Consider the following 18,358-nt stretch of genomic DNA (forward strand, 5'->3'; position numbering starts at 1 on the left):
TCCATGCTTGAAATTCAAGGGTAGTTCCTTCTGATTTGGGCTATCAAGAGACTGTCACTCCTGTATAGGAACATGTCCTTACTACTGATGGACCGAGCAGTCACCCCTGTCGCGGTTTGGGACCCGAAAGAACATGCAGGTAATAGGCTTCAAGGCATGCGAGTATCTGACACAGTCAAGGTTGGGGCCAAGAAATGAGAATTTCAGCTGGCTCTGTTGAAGCAAACATCTTGAGGACCCATGGGAGGGAAATCTGTGGTCTGTAGGTTCCACTGACGCTGCCCGTGGGGCCACTCCCTGGTTGGCTCTTAGAGAGCAGACGGATCCACCCTGTGTTTGAACAAGAAAATGGCAGCCATCAAACACATATGAGTTTGATGGGTTCTGTCTGTGGATCATTTCATACATCATACAGGGTGCGCGCGTTCAAGACCTAAAGGCCTGAACACGAGCAAAATCTCGGCGACTTGGCTGGGACATCCTGGGGATGTGCCGGGACATTGACTGCCAAGCTTTTTGACATTGTGTGTAATTACAACAGCAGGTGTAGCCCTGTTTACTTGCCAGTTCATTATTCTATTTTTTTTTTTCACTTGGATAAGAAAGTGTTTTATATTGTATGCTGTATAAGGTAGGAAAAGGATTTAAAAAAGAAAATGAGGACACAACGAAGATTGTTTTTCTCTTCGAGTTTTTCCTTAGGGTGGCTAGCAGATAAGGGAACAAGAGGGAAATGAAGGTCGCCTGAAAATTTGAGTGAATTGAAAGCTATTTTTGAAGTTAGGTTACACATGATGATTCACTTACTGCCCGGGAAAAATAAATAAAAGATTAGGGCTTATGTTTGGGAAGGGCAACTGAGGATTTATCAGTGTTCTTATCAGTACAAATAAAATCACTTAACATTGCGGTAGCTGCTAAATGAAAATAGATCACTGCTTTTTCATTCACTAATATGATTCGAAATCATGCCAATTAAAAAAGGGATTAAGGAAGCACAAACACAGCCTATTTTAGGATTTCATCTGAATATTAAGTATAACGAATGTTCAGTTGTGGACTCCCATTTTCTCCGGCAGCCACAGTCCATCATTTAAAGAAGGAAATTTACTGAATTAAATTAGAGCGGATTTCCGGTTGTAAGTGAGAGGACTCTCTTCTGTGGATGGTATGAAAGGCCCTGAGCTTTAGGGCCCATTTAGAAATTCTGAATTGTGATCTTGGATTCTGTGGCTCTGTATAAAGAATGAACAACATATTATGAGATGAAGGTCCCTTGTTTTGGAAAATCTGTCCTACATGCTTCATTTTTTTTTCTTAGGAAGACTGTCTCTGCTCGTTTGTCACTTACTGTCAGCCTGAGTAGGCTCAGTCAGAGTCATTTACCTCATATGAGATTCTGAGATGTAGATAGGTAGGTCTAAATCCCTGCTGGATATCCCACAGACCGAGTGATAAGTGAATGACAGTGAAGTTGGAACAGTGGTTTTAAATTAAGGGACTAGTCCACTCATTTATTTTAATTATGATAGACTGAGGCTATCCAGATCTTCCTTCCATGTTCCCCACTAAAGGGAGTATTAAATGTGTCAACATATTGATAGGGAAACACACATGTCCCCAAGAAAGACCGCCGTGACAGCTTTCAATACAAGAGATGTATCAGGGGGCGCCTGGGTGGCTCAGTGGGTTAAAGCCTCTGCCTTCGGCTCAGGTCATGATCCCAGGGTCCTGGGTTCAAGCCACGCATCGGGCTGCCTGCTCGGCGGGAGGCCTGCTTCTCCTTCTCCCATTCCCTCTGCTTGCATTCTCTCTCTCACTGTTTCTCTCTGTCAAATAAATAAAATCTTTAAAAAAAAAAAAAGAAAAAACAATATAGGTTGGAAATTTAGATCTACACAAAGAAATGACACGCATCGAAATAGAAGGAATGAAGGCAAAGTAAAAAAAAAAAAAAAAAAAAAAAACGTATCAAGCCAACATCAGGACTGTGGGCTATGGCAGAAGACTGGATATCCGAAGTATTTTTTTTGTTGTTGCTGGTGGATTAATGAAGTGGAAACGTTCAACCAGTTTAAAACCCCACATATTCCTGAGGTTTTCTGTCTTCATTTGCCCTCTTCTAACATGGAATGGCTGCTCTCAAGCAGTGTCCAGTCCTGAGCATGAGGAAGTGGGTGTTCACTGCCACCCCACTTGCTTGGGGTGTGCAGCTGACGAAAACAATATGAGGACAACAATATGGGGGACACGCAGACGTGTGTGGTGGCGGCGAGCCTGAGACGAGCGGTCAGCGGGGGTTTCCTTCTCTCCCCCGTGAAGGATGCTGTCTTCTCATTATCTGGAGACCCTAATGGACGATTTTTTTTTTAAAGATTTTATTTATTTATTTGAGAGAGAATGAGTGAGAGAGAGCATGAGAGAGGAGAAGGTCAGAGGGAGAAGCAGACTCCCCAAGGAGCTGGGAGCCCCTAATGGACGATTTTAAAATAGGTACTAGTGCAAGAGGCTCTAACTCTGTATTTATCAGGTAAAACAGAAAGCGAGTCAAGGAGCTCTTACTCCCAACAGTCCTCCCTCCATGCCTGCATTTTTGCTCATGGTATGGGAGGGTCACTGAGCAGCCCCGGGGACAGATTACACAGTTCCGAAGGCTCAATAGTGCCAGTTACACGTCGGCCTCAGGCTCTAGCTCTTCCATTTGCTCTTTCAGATTAAAGCCCTTGATAAATGGTGGGCAGTTTCTGGTCTTTGAATTCTCCTCAAATTTAATTATGCTGTAATATCCTGCCATCAAGTATTTCCACTTCTGTAGAGTAATTTCGTATCTAATGGAGTGATCCATTTCCCCAGTGAAATATTTCACTTTAATCCAGTTAGATCGTATTTCCCAGATCCCAGACTTGCATTTCCCAGAGATGGACCGAAATATTTATTTTTGATTCTGGAAATATTCGTTTTATGCCTTGCACTGACGAGATTTAGGAAGTAAATTCCCACAATATGGATGAGTCAGAATCTCCTGTTTGGATGCTTCCATTTCCCCGTCCCCTCATCGCCGCTACAGAGGGACTCAGTGCCAGGGACAGTTGTGACGATTAATGTGACAAAAGACCTCAGCTTTGCCTCTTAGGTGCCCCCTGCTTCCGACATCCAGTAAGACCAGGACGTGGAGATTGAGTCTCACACACAGTCCTGCCTTCTGTCCTTTATCCTTCCCATGCAGGGTCTCTGCACATGTTCCTTTTACCCCGATTTCACCCAAATACAGCATTTAGGAGGCATTGGCTATCCATGCAATGTCTCCTGAGCTTTATATGACCTCTCCAATGACCTCCGAGACTTCTCATCCCACATCCCTAGTAAATAACCTAAAGATGAAACGTGCAAGTAGCAGACAATCCTGTTATAAATATAGTGTGCTCCCGCTTAAAAAAACTGGAGAAATACAGAGAATGTGTCTCTATTTATGTATGTGACTCAGTTCCCATTATGACTGGGCAATGTGTGTGTTAGAGACATGTTGGGGAAGTATGTTCCTACTTGAAAAGCCTATTTTATATTTGAAGTTCTGACCTTAGTGGTGTATTAAAAAAAAAAAAAATCAAGGCTCTTTTTTAATGGAACAAACTCCAAAATACTCATTAGAAAGGACAGGGCCTCTCCATTAGTACACGTAGGAGTCGAAAGCCTTGCATCTGGAACCAGGCTGCCCATAAATTCAGCTGGGGTGGGCACTTAACCTCAGCACGCTTAAAAGTTTTCCTCATCTGAGTGAAAGAAGTCAAGCAGAGAAAGTCAGTTATCATGGTTTCACTTGTGGAGCATAAGGAAGAACACAGAGGACATGGGGAGATGGAGAGGAGAAGTGAGTTGGGGGAAATCGGAGTGGGAGATGAACCATGAGAGACTGTGGACTCTGAGAAACAAACTGAGGGTTTTGGAGGGGAAGGGGAGTGGGGGATTGTGGGAGCCTGGTGGTGGGTATTATGGAGGGCACATACTGCATGGAGCACTGGGTGTGCTGCATAAACAATGAATCTTGGAACACTGAAAAAAATTTTTTTAAAAATTTCCTCATCTGTAAAGTAGGAAGAGTCCTAGGAACTATCTCAGAGTCTCCTAGTGAAGAGTAAAGGAGTTAACGTTACACACATGTACACTGGTGAGAGCCATGCCTCGCACTCGGTCGTGAGACCTGTCTCTCTCGTTTGTACCGTCATCAGCATGTCATGCGGACGGTGTCCTCTCTGTACAGTACTTATGTCATGAGCCATTGGTGAGCCAGTTCTACACTCACACGTCTCCACAGTGATCAAGATCTTCATTAACAGCCGATTATCGATTATTTAGGGGGAACATACCAAAAAAAAAAAAAAAACAATAAAACGACAGGGGTATTTTTCTTATTGAAATTAGAGTCGTCGGCAGTCAATTACAGGTTCCTTCACAGAATGCTACGGGTGCGTTAAATGCCACCCTCATCCCACGTGGAAACCCGTGGAATACTGACCCAATGTTTCTTGATGCCGTTTTCCAGGATTCTGAAGGAGTTGAAATTATGTTAGGAGTTTGTGCGAGTGGTCTGTTGATATATCGTGACCGCCTGAGGATCAACAGATTTGCCTGGCCTAAGGTTCTAAAAATTTCGTACAAACGGAACAACTTTTACATTAAGATCCGGCCAGGAGAGGTAAGTCCCCGCCCCGCAGTTGGCGTGTACATTGGAAAGAAAGGTACCCAGTGGCAAACAGAAATGTAAATTGCCAGCTCCCAGGTTCTGAGCATCATGGGACATGGTGAGTTATGTGTCCATGCCTACGAGAATTTTTTGTAGGTTTGTTTGATATATAGCAATAAGTAAAATATTCTCTTCTTCTTAATGGTCTGGTTCTAATTTTGTCCCACTGCATAGATGGAAAAGTTTCTATTGTTGCAGATTTTAGCATAACCTCAAGATACATGGATAATGTTCCATATATCTCAGACGAAGGTATAAAAGAAACTCTGAGGTACTAAACCTTTTGTGAATAAAGAACAGATTTCTTCCCATCTGTCCCTGTTTTATGCGCTCATGCCCTTTTCGTACTCCAAATCAGCTGGCACACTAGCACGAATAGCATTGAGACAATGTGATCAAAGTACAAGAAAGATTAGAGGAGGAGACACCAAGGGTAAATGATGCAAATGTCTCATAGCCTAGTACATTTCTGCCTTTTTCTTTTATTCAGAAAGACGGATGGAAAAAAAGTAAAAGTTGATGACTAAGCACATTCATAGTGGTTTACACATAATAGGTGGTAAATATTTCCTATTATCTGTGTAAAAGATGATAAATAAATATACCCAGTTTCTGATGAGCATAGGTATTCTAATGGAGACCATCAGAGCTCAAAGGTTACAGCTCGTCTGTGTCTCTGAACATTTTCTGGTACAATACAGAATTATTCTCTGTCTTCAAAATCAGCCTCTCTGTTGGTGGAAAATGTAATTAAAAATCAGGTTATATGGGATGTAATGAACAGCATGGTGACTATAGTTATAATACTGTATTGTATCTGAAAGTTCCTAAGAGAGTAGATCTTAAAAATTCTTACCACAAGAAAAAAAAATCTGTGTGTGGTGATGGATGTTAGACTTATTGTGATCATTTTGCTATGTATATAAACATCAAATCATTATGTTACACACTTGAAACTAATAGGTTATATGCCAGTTATACCACAATTTAAAATTTTTTTAAAAAATCACACTATAGAGCAAAGAATCATGTTTATGATTCCCTGTAAATAAAAAGTCAACCTTGTCTGTGAAGACTGAAATAATCTGTAAACTTTTCATGGACATACATGAAATAATTTTTTATATTCACTAAAATTGCATATAAAACTTAAAACCAATATATATTCAATTCATCAAATATTTACAAGTGACCGTCTGTTTATTGTCAGGCACCATGGTGGGCATTAGAAATAGAAAGATAAATATGACCTTGTTCCTGTACTTAAAGAACTTTCTGTTAAGCAAAAAACAGCCTCATGTACTTAGAATTATGTCGTCATGATACATTTTGCACATATAATACTGTGCAGACCTGGGGCGAGCGAGCTGTGGTGAGGGCCCAGATGAGAAAGCTGGAGAAACACATCAGGAAACAATAGTGAGCCATGGAAGGTTTTAGAGAGGGTATGATAGCTAGATGAATAATTTGGAGTGAAACTTAGCAGCTTTGTGATGAGATGTGCCAAGACCTCAACCCAGGCAGAGGCCATGAGAATAGAACAGAAGGAGCCAATGTGAGAGAAGTTTCAGAAACTGAGCCTGTAGGTCTTGGACACAAGGTGGAGGAAGCGGCTGAAGAGTGGAGGGAATCCCGGATAATGGGAGGTTGGTTGGCAAGAATGAAGTTGATGGACATATTATTAGACAAAGGGAGAAAACTGGGAGAATTTCAGAAAAAAATAAATTCTGTTGAGATATATTTTCACGGGGTGATTCTTGCATAGTTAAGAGATAGAGGTCTGGAGGAGTCATTAGCTGCATCCATTCTACTCAGGGCCTTGGGCATGAAATATATTACCCAAAGAACAAGGCAAGTTAAAGGAAAAGAGAGGCTCTAAAACAGAAACTCCGGGTAATGTCCATTTTTGAGGGAGGGGTAGGCAGAAGAACACAGGCCGATGAACCAAAGCAGCCAGAGAAAGAAGAGAAGAGGAAAGAGCCATCATGAACGACAAGGAGACGAGATTCTGAGTACGTGGTAAACCAGCCTGGCCAAATGTTACAGAGAAGGCATGTGGGCTGAGAACTAAGAAAAGTGCATCAGACTCGACAGATCCCCATTGTGACACTGAAGGGTTCTAGTGGGTTGTAGGAGCACCTTATGTGGTACATTAGGTTGCAATGAAGTGGGGAGGGAAGTAGCGAAAGCTGCTCCTTCCTGACGTTTGTCAAGGAGCGAGATAGGGTTGTGGTTCAGGCAGAAGCAGGCTCAAAGAAAGTTGGGCTTTCCCCCCTCTTTTTTGGCAGATATATATATATATATATATATATATATATATATGTAGGTAGATATATAGATAGATATATAGATATATGGGCTTGAGAAGAATGAGAAAAAAATTTCGGTGGCACGAAGGCTTTGAAGAGGTCGAGACATGGGTACAAAGCACAGAGAGATAGATGAACATTCAGAACTTGCAGGAGCCTCTGTCATCTTTGGTCTAAGGAGGATAGCAGCAAGAAAATATTCCCAGCTTTTTGCAGCAGAGACCAAATTAATTGTTCTTTTTTTTTTTTTTTTTTTCTTAAAATTTTATTTATTTGACAGAAAGAGATACAGCCAGAGAGAGAACACAAGCAGGGGTAGTGAGAGAGGAAGAAGCAGACTCCCCACTGAGCAGAGAGCCCAACACAGGGCTCGATCCCAGGACCCCAGGATCATGACCCGAGCTGGAGGCAGACGCGTAACAACTGAGCCACACAGGCACCCCAAGCTGATTGTTCTTTAAAACCCCTGGCTTTAGCATAGCGTGTGGTTCATATTAGATGCAGGATGAATAAACGGAGGACGGGTTAGTCTCAATCCATAATACCCTGGCTTGTCGACTGGCTGGGGGCTCTTGGCCAATAGTGACTGTTAACCACTACCACTACATACGAACATCCAGAGTGAACACAAAATTGGGAACGGCAGTTGTAGTTGGAATAGCTTGTGATGTATTTCCCATTCTCCCCCCTCAACCCCACCCGCCCCTAGTCCCACTCAAATAAGAAGTAGAAGGCAAGCATAGTTAGCTCTCACATGCCATGCATAGGTCCCCCCCCCCCCCCGGTTCTTTGCTACATGAGTTACTTTTTTTCTATTGACTGTATCAGTAGTCTGGTTGTTTTATGTTCTTTTGGAAAGCTTTTACTGTTTAAAATGGTTGCCCTCTGGTGGCTTGATGCATACTGTCTTCAGAAAATAAAAAATCCCAAACATTTGCAATAATGATATTAAAATATATTACTCAGGAAGTCAGATAATTCACTTTGAGAAAGCAGATGGCTGATAGATAGTCATCTGAATGGTACATGCTGACAGATATGAAACTGTGTTCTCCCAGTCTGTGATCGTACATATACTATCAAAAGATGTTAGTGTTTAGCATGGTAATCCAGAGGGGAATGCAGAAATAGAATCCACAATATCTGATACCAGGTCATCAAACACCTAGGAGGTATACCTATTCTCTGACCAGATCCTGAGAGAAAAAGTCAGCCTGAGAATGCTACAAACATTTTGCTCATTCCCGTACATTCCAGTTGAAGGCATGATGTCACAGAGACATCATGAAAATAAGGCTTAAAAACGAGATCAGGACAAATTGGTCTCTGGAAGGAATCCAGATATCCTCTTTCTTTTTTCATTTAGTTTTCATAAAATCCATACTTGTCCATAAAACATTTACTACACACAGTATGTGGTTGTCTATGTCTGCAGCATTTTAAAGAGAATAGATACAAGGTGGGTTTTTTTTTTTAAATGAGTGAAGTTGTAGAGGGAGAATTCTGCATAAAGCCCTTGATTTTGTGAATAAATTTGGGGGGGGGCATGATTTTGCAAATTATTTGCTTTTATGTTATTTATAATTGCAAACTTGACTTTACTCTTGATGTCTTTTTAAATTTAGTTTGAACAATTTGAAAGCACCATTGGGTTTAAGCTGCCAAACCATCGAGCTGCCAAGCGTTTGTGGAAAGTGTGTGTTGAACACCATACATTTTTCAGGTGGGTAAAGATGACTTTTTTTTTCTTCCTAAAGAAGAATTAGTATGTCAACCAGAGAAAGTCAATTATCATATGGTTTCACTTACTTATGGAGCATAAGGAATAACACAGAGGACATTAGGAAAAGGAAAGGAAAAGTGAATTGGGGGAAATTGGAGGGAGAGATGAAGCATGAGAGACTATGGACTCCGAGAAAGAAACTGAGGGTTTTGGAAGGGAGGCCGGTGGGGGGATGGGTGAGCCTGGTGGTGGGTATTAAGGGGAGTACATATTGCATGGAGCACTGGGTGTGGTGCATAAACAATGAATCTCAGAACACTGAAAAAAAAAATTAAGATGTTAATGGATTGACCAACTTTAATGGAAAAAAAGAATCAGAATGATTGAAATCGCTTATATTGTAAAAATCTGTTAGGAAGGAGAATGTGGAAGCATGTCCTTTCTTTTCCTTCCAGTTCATGGTTACCAGATTTTTTGATAAGAAATCCTAAAAACTTCGGACTGAAGGATCTTCCTTAATTTGTCTTATGTTTATATGCCTTAGGTCCACTTTCTTTATTACCTTTAGTGTCTTTTTCATTTTTATAAGATGTCCACTTCAAGGATTTAGCCCATTCCTTACTATTTCAGTCATTTCTCAAAACCCTGGACTCCTTAACTTGCTTACTCAAACTATCAGATTTGCGTCTATAAAATAGCAAGTTATCGCTCTTCTGCTTCATTAAAGTCAGCTTGTTAATTGCTCTTCAGGTTTGTAGAACCATAGGCTCCCCAGTTGTGTGAGATGAACTCCAGTCCATGTAGTCCCCCACTGTACATACAACCCCCATTGTATGTATAGCCTCTTTGCAACTCCCTGCTTGATACATAACTGTGGGAACTGATTTTTTCCCCTATAAAATCACATTCTTCAAACATGTGATGTGTTAAACCTTTAGCACACAAAGCACTTTACCGTTGACTAAAAAAGTGAAGGTAGCTTTATGCTTGACTGATGGGTCTCTCTGGTATTTTTTCTTTAATATCTCTAGACTGTTGTTACCAGAAGCACCTCCAAAGAAGTTCCTGACCTTGGGCTCCAAGTTTCGTTATAGCGGCAGGACACAAGCCCAAACAAGGAGAGCCAGTGCGTTGATAGACCGCCCTGCCCCTTACTTCGAACGCTCGTCCAGCAAACGCTATACTATGTCTCGCAGTTTGGATGGAGGTAGGCGTTACTTACGAGCCCTTTGTAATAAGAATCCCAAATGGCTACCCAGAAATAGTGTGAAACCATCACAAGATTTCAGTGAACACAGATCTTCTTGAACAGTATGAAATGAAAAGCACTCACCGGTCCACGGCTGAGTGGCACGTTTTAACCCCCACCCTCACAAAAAAAGTGCCTTGGTGAGTCTAATGTCTGTTATTGATAGACTTCTATAAAATTCCATAAATAATGGTACTAAGGGAATGAAGAGCATAGCTTCCGTAAGCTGGCACCCTGAATTTGGAGAAAGATGCTCCCATCCTAAATATAGTCACATACTCTGTAAGTAATTTGGTTCACTTGCTGGCAGTTCTGAAATGATTATCGGGTTTATTTTAGTCCGTTTGTTTCATAAGGACGACTGTGTCTTTCTACAAAATTTTTATGGATAAAATGTGACTGTTACCAGTCAGTGCATGATAGCTGATAGAAAGAATGACATTCAGATAATAATAGATCCAAGGGCTCCAAGTTGAATCCTCCTGGTTAATATTAATTACTACCACGGATGGACTGGGAGATCCTTGCTGTGTAAATGTTCTCCACTATTAAGTCAAATGTGTAAGTTCAGCAAGGGGAGAATCACTGAAATAACAGTTCTAAGGAATTACATAATTGTGAATCCCATGGATTTTCGTCGTATGTGACCATTTCGTGTTGCTGTCTGTAGTTAACGCACAATGGCAGCTACAACACATGGCAGCTGTACTACTGCTGCTACTACTACTACTACTACTACTACTACTACTACTACTTCGAAAATGAGCCATGGCCAAGTCTCTGTTTTCTCATTCCAAGCACCTAGAGATTAGTTGTTTTATAGAAGACCTATTCCATGAATTTAAAAGGAATTAGACATTTCTAGCATGTGTGTACAATTTGAATAATAAAAAACATAAAATTAAAATAACAAAAACAAAGGAAAAATAATGAAAAGTTACAAATATGTGGGATCACCTTCGTCCTTACCTTTTTTGCCACCACGCCTCGTAGTCCCAGTTCTCTCTTCCTTTCACTGTACGCCACTGTGGCTCCTGGGGTGACGTGCTCCCTGAATCTCCTGTTTGAGAAGTTTGTATTTTTCTAATGAAATATTTCGAAACAGTCTGTAGAAGAAGTCAAAATTGTATCATTAGAGCTTGAATCATGTATGTTACTAGTGAACGTGAACACACGCTTCCCTGGTAGGTAAATCCGGACTGAAATCTACCTGTGTAGCAGTTAGAGAATGGTTTAGACTCCCCAGGTCTCGGTTTTAGTCATCACCTATAAAATGGGAGCAGAGCCATTCACAAACGGTGGATGAGACAGGTGTGACAGCATTCTTGATAGGTGTCATAATAATTATATTCATAATTATTCTTCTAGGCTTTTGTGCGCTGGCCTAGGAATTTGATTACCATTCTGTATCTTCCAGTAGTTACTTCTTTTTGAAATGTCTAACTTGGAGCCAAACTTTTGGAATAAAATTATTAGGACCATTTCAGGTTGAAGATGCTGAAATACTTACTGTAACATTGAAGCTTTTCTTAGTGCTTCGTTCCATTTATTCTTTCTGCTTTGGAGAATCGCTATAAACTGTGTGTTCTATATGGCAGTGTTGGGGGAAATTTTCGTAAAATCACACTTTTTTTTCCCTGGGACATCATCTACTTTGTTGAGTGATGTGTATCCAAGGGAACACATTTGTCGTGAAAGTCATTTTCCTCATGACCTTTTGTGTGATAATGATTGTTGACAAGACAGAAGACAATTGTGAAATAAATGTACTAATCCCATGCTGTCTCTTCCTCCCTGCCCAAAAGTGATGTTAGTATGTGTTGTCTCTCACTCTTTGGGGTCCTGCCAGTTCTAGTATGTTCTCTGTGCTGCTGAGCTAGGCGCTGTGGCTGCATGTTGGAACACAGTTGCTTTTTGCAAAGTTGCATCTGACACAGAACAGCCTTACTGGCCCCTTGGGGACTTGCTTCTCCTGGCAGTTTTTCATCAATATAAGGAAATACAAAATATCTTAGTGAAGCTATCTTCGTGAAACAGTTTAGCTAATATAAAAGGATTTTGAAATATTTTCTTACATTTACATTTTAAACTTCCTGAACTGTGAAGCTGATTCTCTTTTGCCCGCGATTAGCCACTGTAATTTGAAAAGCATCGTTTGTAAGTTTAAATCAGTTGTATATATCTAAAACCAAAAATAATGCTTACCCAGCTTTAAAAATGTAACCAAATTAAGCATCTTTCACTAAGACATTTTAGCTGGGATGGAAGGCTGTCTTATATCTTTTATGTTTGCATGCTTTACATTTGCATGAATTTCATTAGCACCATTTGTCTTATCGTCCCAAAATATCAGAGATGAGTAAGTCTGTGCATATCATGGTAGTCGTTGAAAGTGCAGTAGAAATTAAAACATTTCTGCACTTCAGCTGAAAGGAGTTGCCATCCAAACTGTACAGTCTTTCCAAAGAAAGATTGTAGGAGTGATGGACTCCTTAACCATTATTAATAACAGTAATTGAAAAACCCAATTCAGTGCACCTTGGTGAATGGCACTTCCCAAAGACATGTTCAAAGTCAAGTGGATGGGAGCGATTGTCCACTGCAAATTCCACTGTTAGTTGTGGGACTGGCCACTAGTGCTTGGTGCCGGCATCCAGCCAGTTACTCTGTGGGTGACAGGCTGGCAGAAGCCCAGCCTCCCACCCCTACACCACATCCGCCCTCACACTCCGCCTCACCAGGGAGCACCAGAGTTATTCCGGCGGCTTCCAGCGAGCAGCCTTTAAGTCATTTGTCAAGAAGCTTCCGAGAGACAAGTCTCTGCCTGAGCTTAGATGCAGGTACCTGCACCGCTGACTTGCCTTTTCCGACAGACGTGGGTAGGGGTCCTTTTTTCCATAACGGGACAACCGGTGTTCTTCTGCCTCCTGCCTTAACTATTTCAGACGTTTTTCTTCCATTGTATTTGCTTTTAGCGTCAGTGAATGAAAACCATGAAATATACATGAAGGATTCTGTGTCTGCTGCAGAGGTTGGTACTGGCCAGTACGCCACAACAAAGGGCATCTCTCAGACCAACTTGATCACCACTGTGACTCCCGAGAAAAAGACCGAGGAGGAACGGGACGAGGAAGAGGACAGACGGAAAAAGGCGGAAGAAGTCACGCCGGTCGCAGCAGTACGGCACGAGGGAAAGGTACATCTCCCAGGCTCCCTCCTAGCGCTTGCTTAGAAGAACTAATAATTCCGAGGATATAAACCAGGAAAGTGTTAAGACTTAGGGTAATTCGCTTAGACCTTGAACAACTAATAATTCTGAGGATATAAACCAGAAATGTGTTAAAACTTAAGGTAATTCAGGGTGCCTGGGTGGCTCAGTCGGTTAAGCCACTAACTTGATCTCAGCTCAGGTGTTGATCTCAGGATCATGAGTTCGGGCCCCACATTGGGCTCCACTCTGGGCGCAGAGCCTTCTTTAAAAAAACAAAACAAAATAAAAAATAACTTAGGGTAGTTCATATTTCAGCATTAGTTACATTCATATTATCAATTTTTAAATTCTGATTTCCTCTTGTCGCCATTTTTCTTCTGAAAAATTCTTAACTTGAAAATTTTTATTTTAACTGATGTGCTATGTAAGACTTTCAACAGCTGTCCTGTCTGTATATCTTAAAAATGCATTTAGTGCCATATGACACTTTTCTGTTTGGGCTCACGTTTCAGAACTATCACTAAAACTGTTTTCTTTGTTTCTGGCCCCATTCTCCTCCCCAAGTACTGTATATTTTTCTAGATATACAGTAATCACGTTACCATTCTTCTGACTGTAAGACTGAGTGACCATAGCCTGTGTATTTATACACTATTTCCTCTCTTAGTCTAGGATTATAATCTAATTATCAAGGTAGCAAGCAGACATGTTTTGAAGAGAGATATTAAAGCAGAACATCACAAGGGAAGATGGAAAGTGAGTTTGGCAACAATTTCTCCAAGGTGTTTTCTTCCTCAAATTTATAAGCTTCATTTCATCCCAGTATTTATTTATTTATTTTTACAGTATGTTTATTTTTATAATCTGGCACTATAAAGCAACTTGTCAGAAAAGGCATAGACAGCTTACTTCTGGTACAGGGTTTTATAAGTAGCACAGCAGCTCCCTAAAAGTTTAAAAAATATATATATATTGGGAGGTTAATGTGTGATGATAATGGAAAAAACAGAGTGGCTCCTGGAATGTACAGAGTAAAAAGAAATACCAGAATAAAAATGCTATAAAACTCCTGGTTATGCTAAAACTTGCCTAGATTTGACTCAGTGTGTTCTTTTCCTATATCAATATTATTTCTTAAATATAGATTTATGTGACAAAGACTTACCTGGGGCTCAAAATAAAAATGCTCCTTTTTGATAAGAGCTATGCAGTGAAGGGTAGCTCCACAACACAGTGTAGTTACGTCCGAATATTCCACATAAAACGCTATCCACCATGTTGTGAGATCATTTATTTGCCAAACACAAGAACAGGGTAGGACATGCCAGCAAGGATATTTGAATCATTTTTGCTGGGAAAACATGACTTTGTTCTGAATTTTGTTTTTACACTATTTTCCAGTTAAGTCAAGGCAGCTTTTAAATAGGAAATAAGGAAAAGTGGTGTCTGCCTGCAAAGCAGACAATTTCCACACTTCCCCTGAAATCACCCATGCCAACCGACAATTCTCATGGATGCGTAACTGTGATTAAAGTGGCACGTTAAAGGAGATGACTTTTAGTTGGCTCAAAAAATAGACCTAGGAAGTCTCTTTATTTAATTTGAAAAGCCCCCCACTTATATAAGATAAGCACTAAACCACCATCACTTTTGCCACTTACGGCATGGGAAAATAAAAAGACAAAAAACCCTGACTCTCATTGTCTGAATCTCTGAGAAGCCAGCTCTTTGACCCAGATGCCTACAGAAGGGCTGTGGTCCAGCCCTGGCCCAGGTAGGGTCGATGGCTGGCTTCGTTTTACACGGTACACAGCTATCTTTTAAAAACCACTTGAATAAGCAGCATGGAAAATTAAGCCTTCATTTTATTCTTCTCCATCTTCAAAAAGTAACAAAGAGGGTACTCATTTTTTAACCAAAATGAAAGTGTATCACTGAAAATAGGTCTGAAAAGGCTGGTCCCCTAGATTCTTCTGAGAGGAGGCCTGTTTCCCAGGTTAATGATCACCCCAGGTGACTGTGCAGCCGGCCACCACCAGGGGAACAATAGCGTGCACGCAGGAGTCAGCTTGTAACTTTTATATTCTTCTCCGTTGAATGAGATGTGTGCAGGGTCACATTTAAAACACAATGCTTAATGTTAAATGCGAGGATTGAGAAGAGACATACTTGCCTAAGACCTAAAAAGAGACACTCCCAAATTCTAACATACCCACAATACTGTTTCCTCTGTGCATGTTCTAACCCTCTGTCTTTATATTTACCAAGTCAGGATTGAGAGCTACAAAGCAGGGTGGGGGTAATTTCCACGCTAGCAAGTCTCTAGGCAAACCACACGTGTACGTGCTCACGCACACACACACTCACATCACCCATGCAGCGGGTCCCAGAGAGCAGCGGAAGTCTATCTTCAGACTCTGTGTGACCTTGAATTGAACTCCTGGGGCTGCAGCGGCTTCCAAGCTGTGCCAGGTCCTGTTTGGAGCTTGCTGGCTTCCCTTCTTCCCCTCGTGCTCAGCAGCCCCCCACCACCTACAAAGGAAACTGGCTGTGGTCAGAGAGGCTGCCAGGGCCAGAGAGGATGGAAAGAACCTCTCTTTCCCTCCAGAAGCCTGAGCTCATCAGGAGCACTTTTGTGGCAATGGCTGTCTTCATCATTCTGTGATGGCTTCAAACCAGGAGAGTTAAATATGGTGATTACTTGCTCAGAAAAACCAGAAGACTGGGAAATTGTACCTATTATTTATGGACCACAAATAATACAAACTAAATGCTTACAAGCCATATCACAAGAAAGCACATTCTTTTTGCTAGTTAGCTTGTTGAAACCCTTATTTGAGTTTCAGTTACATTTACATCATGGAGAAAGGAGCCAAAGTAGACATTTTCAAAGGAACCTCAATTCTTCGGGGAGCTGAGTTCCTAAAATGCTAGTTGTGGACTTCCCTGAGTGGCACAGCTTATCAGATGGGAGTGGGGCCAGAAACTTCTTGATTCGGAAACCCACCTGTTTTGGATATAATTGACTAAGCAAGGAAAGGTAACGCTAAACTTTTTTTTAATAATCAAAATTTGGATCAATTTTTATTTATTTTTTAATCCAACCAAACTCGAGTAACAGATCTGTTAGCTGGAGATCAGGAGATGTTATTGAAAGTCTTGATTTCAAGTTCTCAGAGGGTTCTATTTGCTCTCAAAACCCTACAGCTTTCTGGAGTTGTTGGTCTAAACAAACTTGTTAGATGCTGTGAAACATGTAGATTTTGAGATTGCCCACCGCGATCTTCTGTTCTGACTTTATAAAAAAAGCCCACCCTGTATTTGACAGTCTAATGGGAAAATGGTAGCCGTTCGTGGCAGCCTTGGCATGCAGCTTGAATACTTTAAGTACGAACAACCCTAGAGCTAAAATTCTTGTTTTACAATTTTATATTGATACCCATAAGAAAATTAACTAATTGCAGTTTTCTTTTTGTCCTTTTGCACCTCTGTTTGCTGCTTTCTGTCTCTCTCTGTCTCTTTCACATCAGTCACCTGGGCTTGGCACTGACTCATGTCCCCTGTCCCCCCCATCAGCCCATCGTTCCCCCGCATCCCCCCCAGAGCTCCGTAGGAGGTGTAAGGAGAATGACCGCCAAGCCCCGGACTTGGAGGCTGCCAGAGGCACTGTGCGTGTGCTCGGAGAGCCCGCCATGGACTCTGACCCCAAAGGGAAGCCATCCTTAGGGGACCAAGATGTGGCTTTTAGCTACAAACAGCAAACTGGCAAAGGGACCACCCTGTTTTCCTTCTCCTTGCAGCTCCCGGAGTCATTCCCATCTCTTCTCGATGACGATGGGTACCTCTCTTTCCCCAACCTGTCAGAAACCAACCTCCTCCCCCAGAGCCTGCAGCATTACCTCCCGATCCGCTCGCCCTCCCTTGTGCCCTGTTTCCTCTTCATCTTTTTCTTTCTGCTCTCCGCCTCCTTCTCAGTGCCATATGCCCTCACTCTCTCCTTCCCTCTGGCTATGTGCCTCTGCTACCTGGAGCCCAAGGCGGCCTCCTTGAGTGCCTCACTAGACAATGACCCGAGTGACAGTTCAGAGGAAGAGGTGTGTACCTCGGCATAGAACACACTTCCCTGTCGTGGTCGGGGCTTTGGTCCGAAACAATGTTAGGCGCCTACTGCCATAGTGGTCCTACTTTCAGAGCCTCATTTATTGTCTGTGCGACATGTGAGAGGTTTCTGTGTGTTGGGGAGTCGTTCCCCCCACCCCGGCCCCCGGGTTAGGCACAACACCATGTGGACAGAGCAGGCTGCATCCAGCCCGCTGAATTCTACGCATGATGAAGGACTTGGAAGTCTGTTTTAAAGAACCCGTTAGCTGCGTTAAAAATCAGGATTAGGTTAAAGGTCTGGTCAGTCACTAGTTCCTAAAGGAAAGGGATGTAGAAGACCAAGAAAAAAGTTTGACCCAGACTGATGGAGTGTTCCCAAAATGTATCCTGGCATCATGGTACGTCCGTAGCGCTGATACCAGTGGATAAACGACCTCACGGCAAGGTGGGAATGACCAGCCAAAGGAGGTGGGTCTCCATCATGTGGGTAGCTTCCCCCAACTCTCGATGTCTCTCTTCCCTGGAGATCGTGAAACTTCCCCACACTGTCTCTGTTACTCGTGGAGGTGAGCCAGATCCCAAGGGTGTGTTGGGTCAGAAAAAATGCTTGAGTAGATGAACAGGCCCATGTGACCGCAGTCATTGGAAGGGCCACAGAGAGGACCAGAAATAACAGCAGTCTTCAAACACAGTCGGGAAAAGGCTCCCGGAAGATGTCTGCTTGCTGTAAAAATGGGCTGGAAGTTCATCAGTCCTGACAGGGCTAATGCGTATGTTGGATGGCAGTGATCCTTTCAACTCTAGCACGAGCCAAAAAATCCACACACTCACAGACAGTCTGGAAAGGTCAGGAGAGCTGGCTAGGTCCCTGCGGCTCTCAGCCAGGCATGTGCTCAGTGGGGAGAGGATGGGGCCGTCAGCCTCCTTCTGAGAAGACATGCCACCTGTCCATCTCCCATCCCTCATCTGAGCCAGTGGGTGAGTTGACATGGTCGTTGGTAGCTTTTCCTCTTAACTGCTCTCC

The 18,358-nt window shown here is 42.1% G+C and overlaps 1 protein-coding gene across 5 annotated transcripts in view; it reads left to right on the forward strand.

Moving 5' to 3' along the window:
• Positions 1-18,358, forward strand: part of LOC111142551 (band 4.1-like protein 3) — a 90,413-nt gene that overhangs the window by 51,306 nt on the left and 20,749 nt on the right. For 3 of the 5 annotated variants that reach the window (XM_022495818.1, XM_022495819.1, XM_022495821.1), the window contains exons 8-11: positions 4,541-4,693; positions 8,676-8,773; positions 9,805-9,980; positions 12,998-13,218. In XM_022495818.1, coding sequence (XP_022351526.1) covers positions 4,541-4,693; positions 8,676-8,773; positions 9,805-9,980; positions 12,998-13,218 — 648 coding nt within the window. Of the gene's footprint in view, positions 1-4,540; positions 4,694-8,675; positions 8,774-9,804; positions 9,981-12,997; positions 13,219-16,763; positions 17,328-18,358 lie in introns of all 5 variants that reach the window. The other 2 variants (XM_022495817.1, XM_022495820.1) reach the window with 2 other exon arrangements.

This window comes from Enhydra lutris, unplaced genomic scaffold, assembly GCF_002288905.1.
Source record: "Enhydra lutris kenyoni isolate GAN:26980312 unplaced genomic scaffold, ASM228890v2 scaffoldscaffold8, whole genome shotgun sequence".
Lineage (NCBI taxonomy): Eukaryota > Metazoa > Chordata > Mammalia > Carnivora > Mustelidae > Enhydra > Enhydra lutris.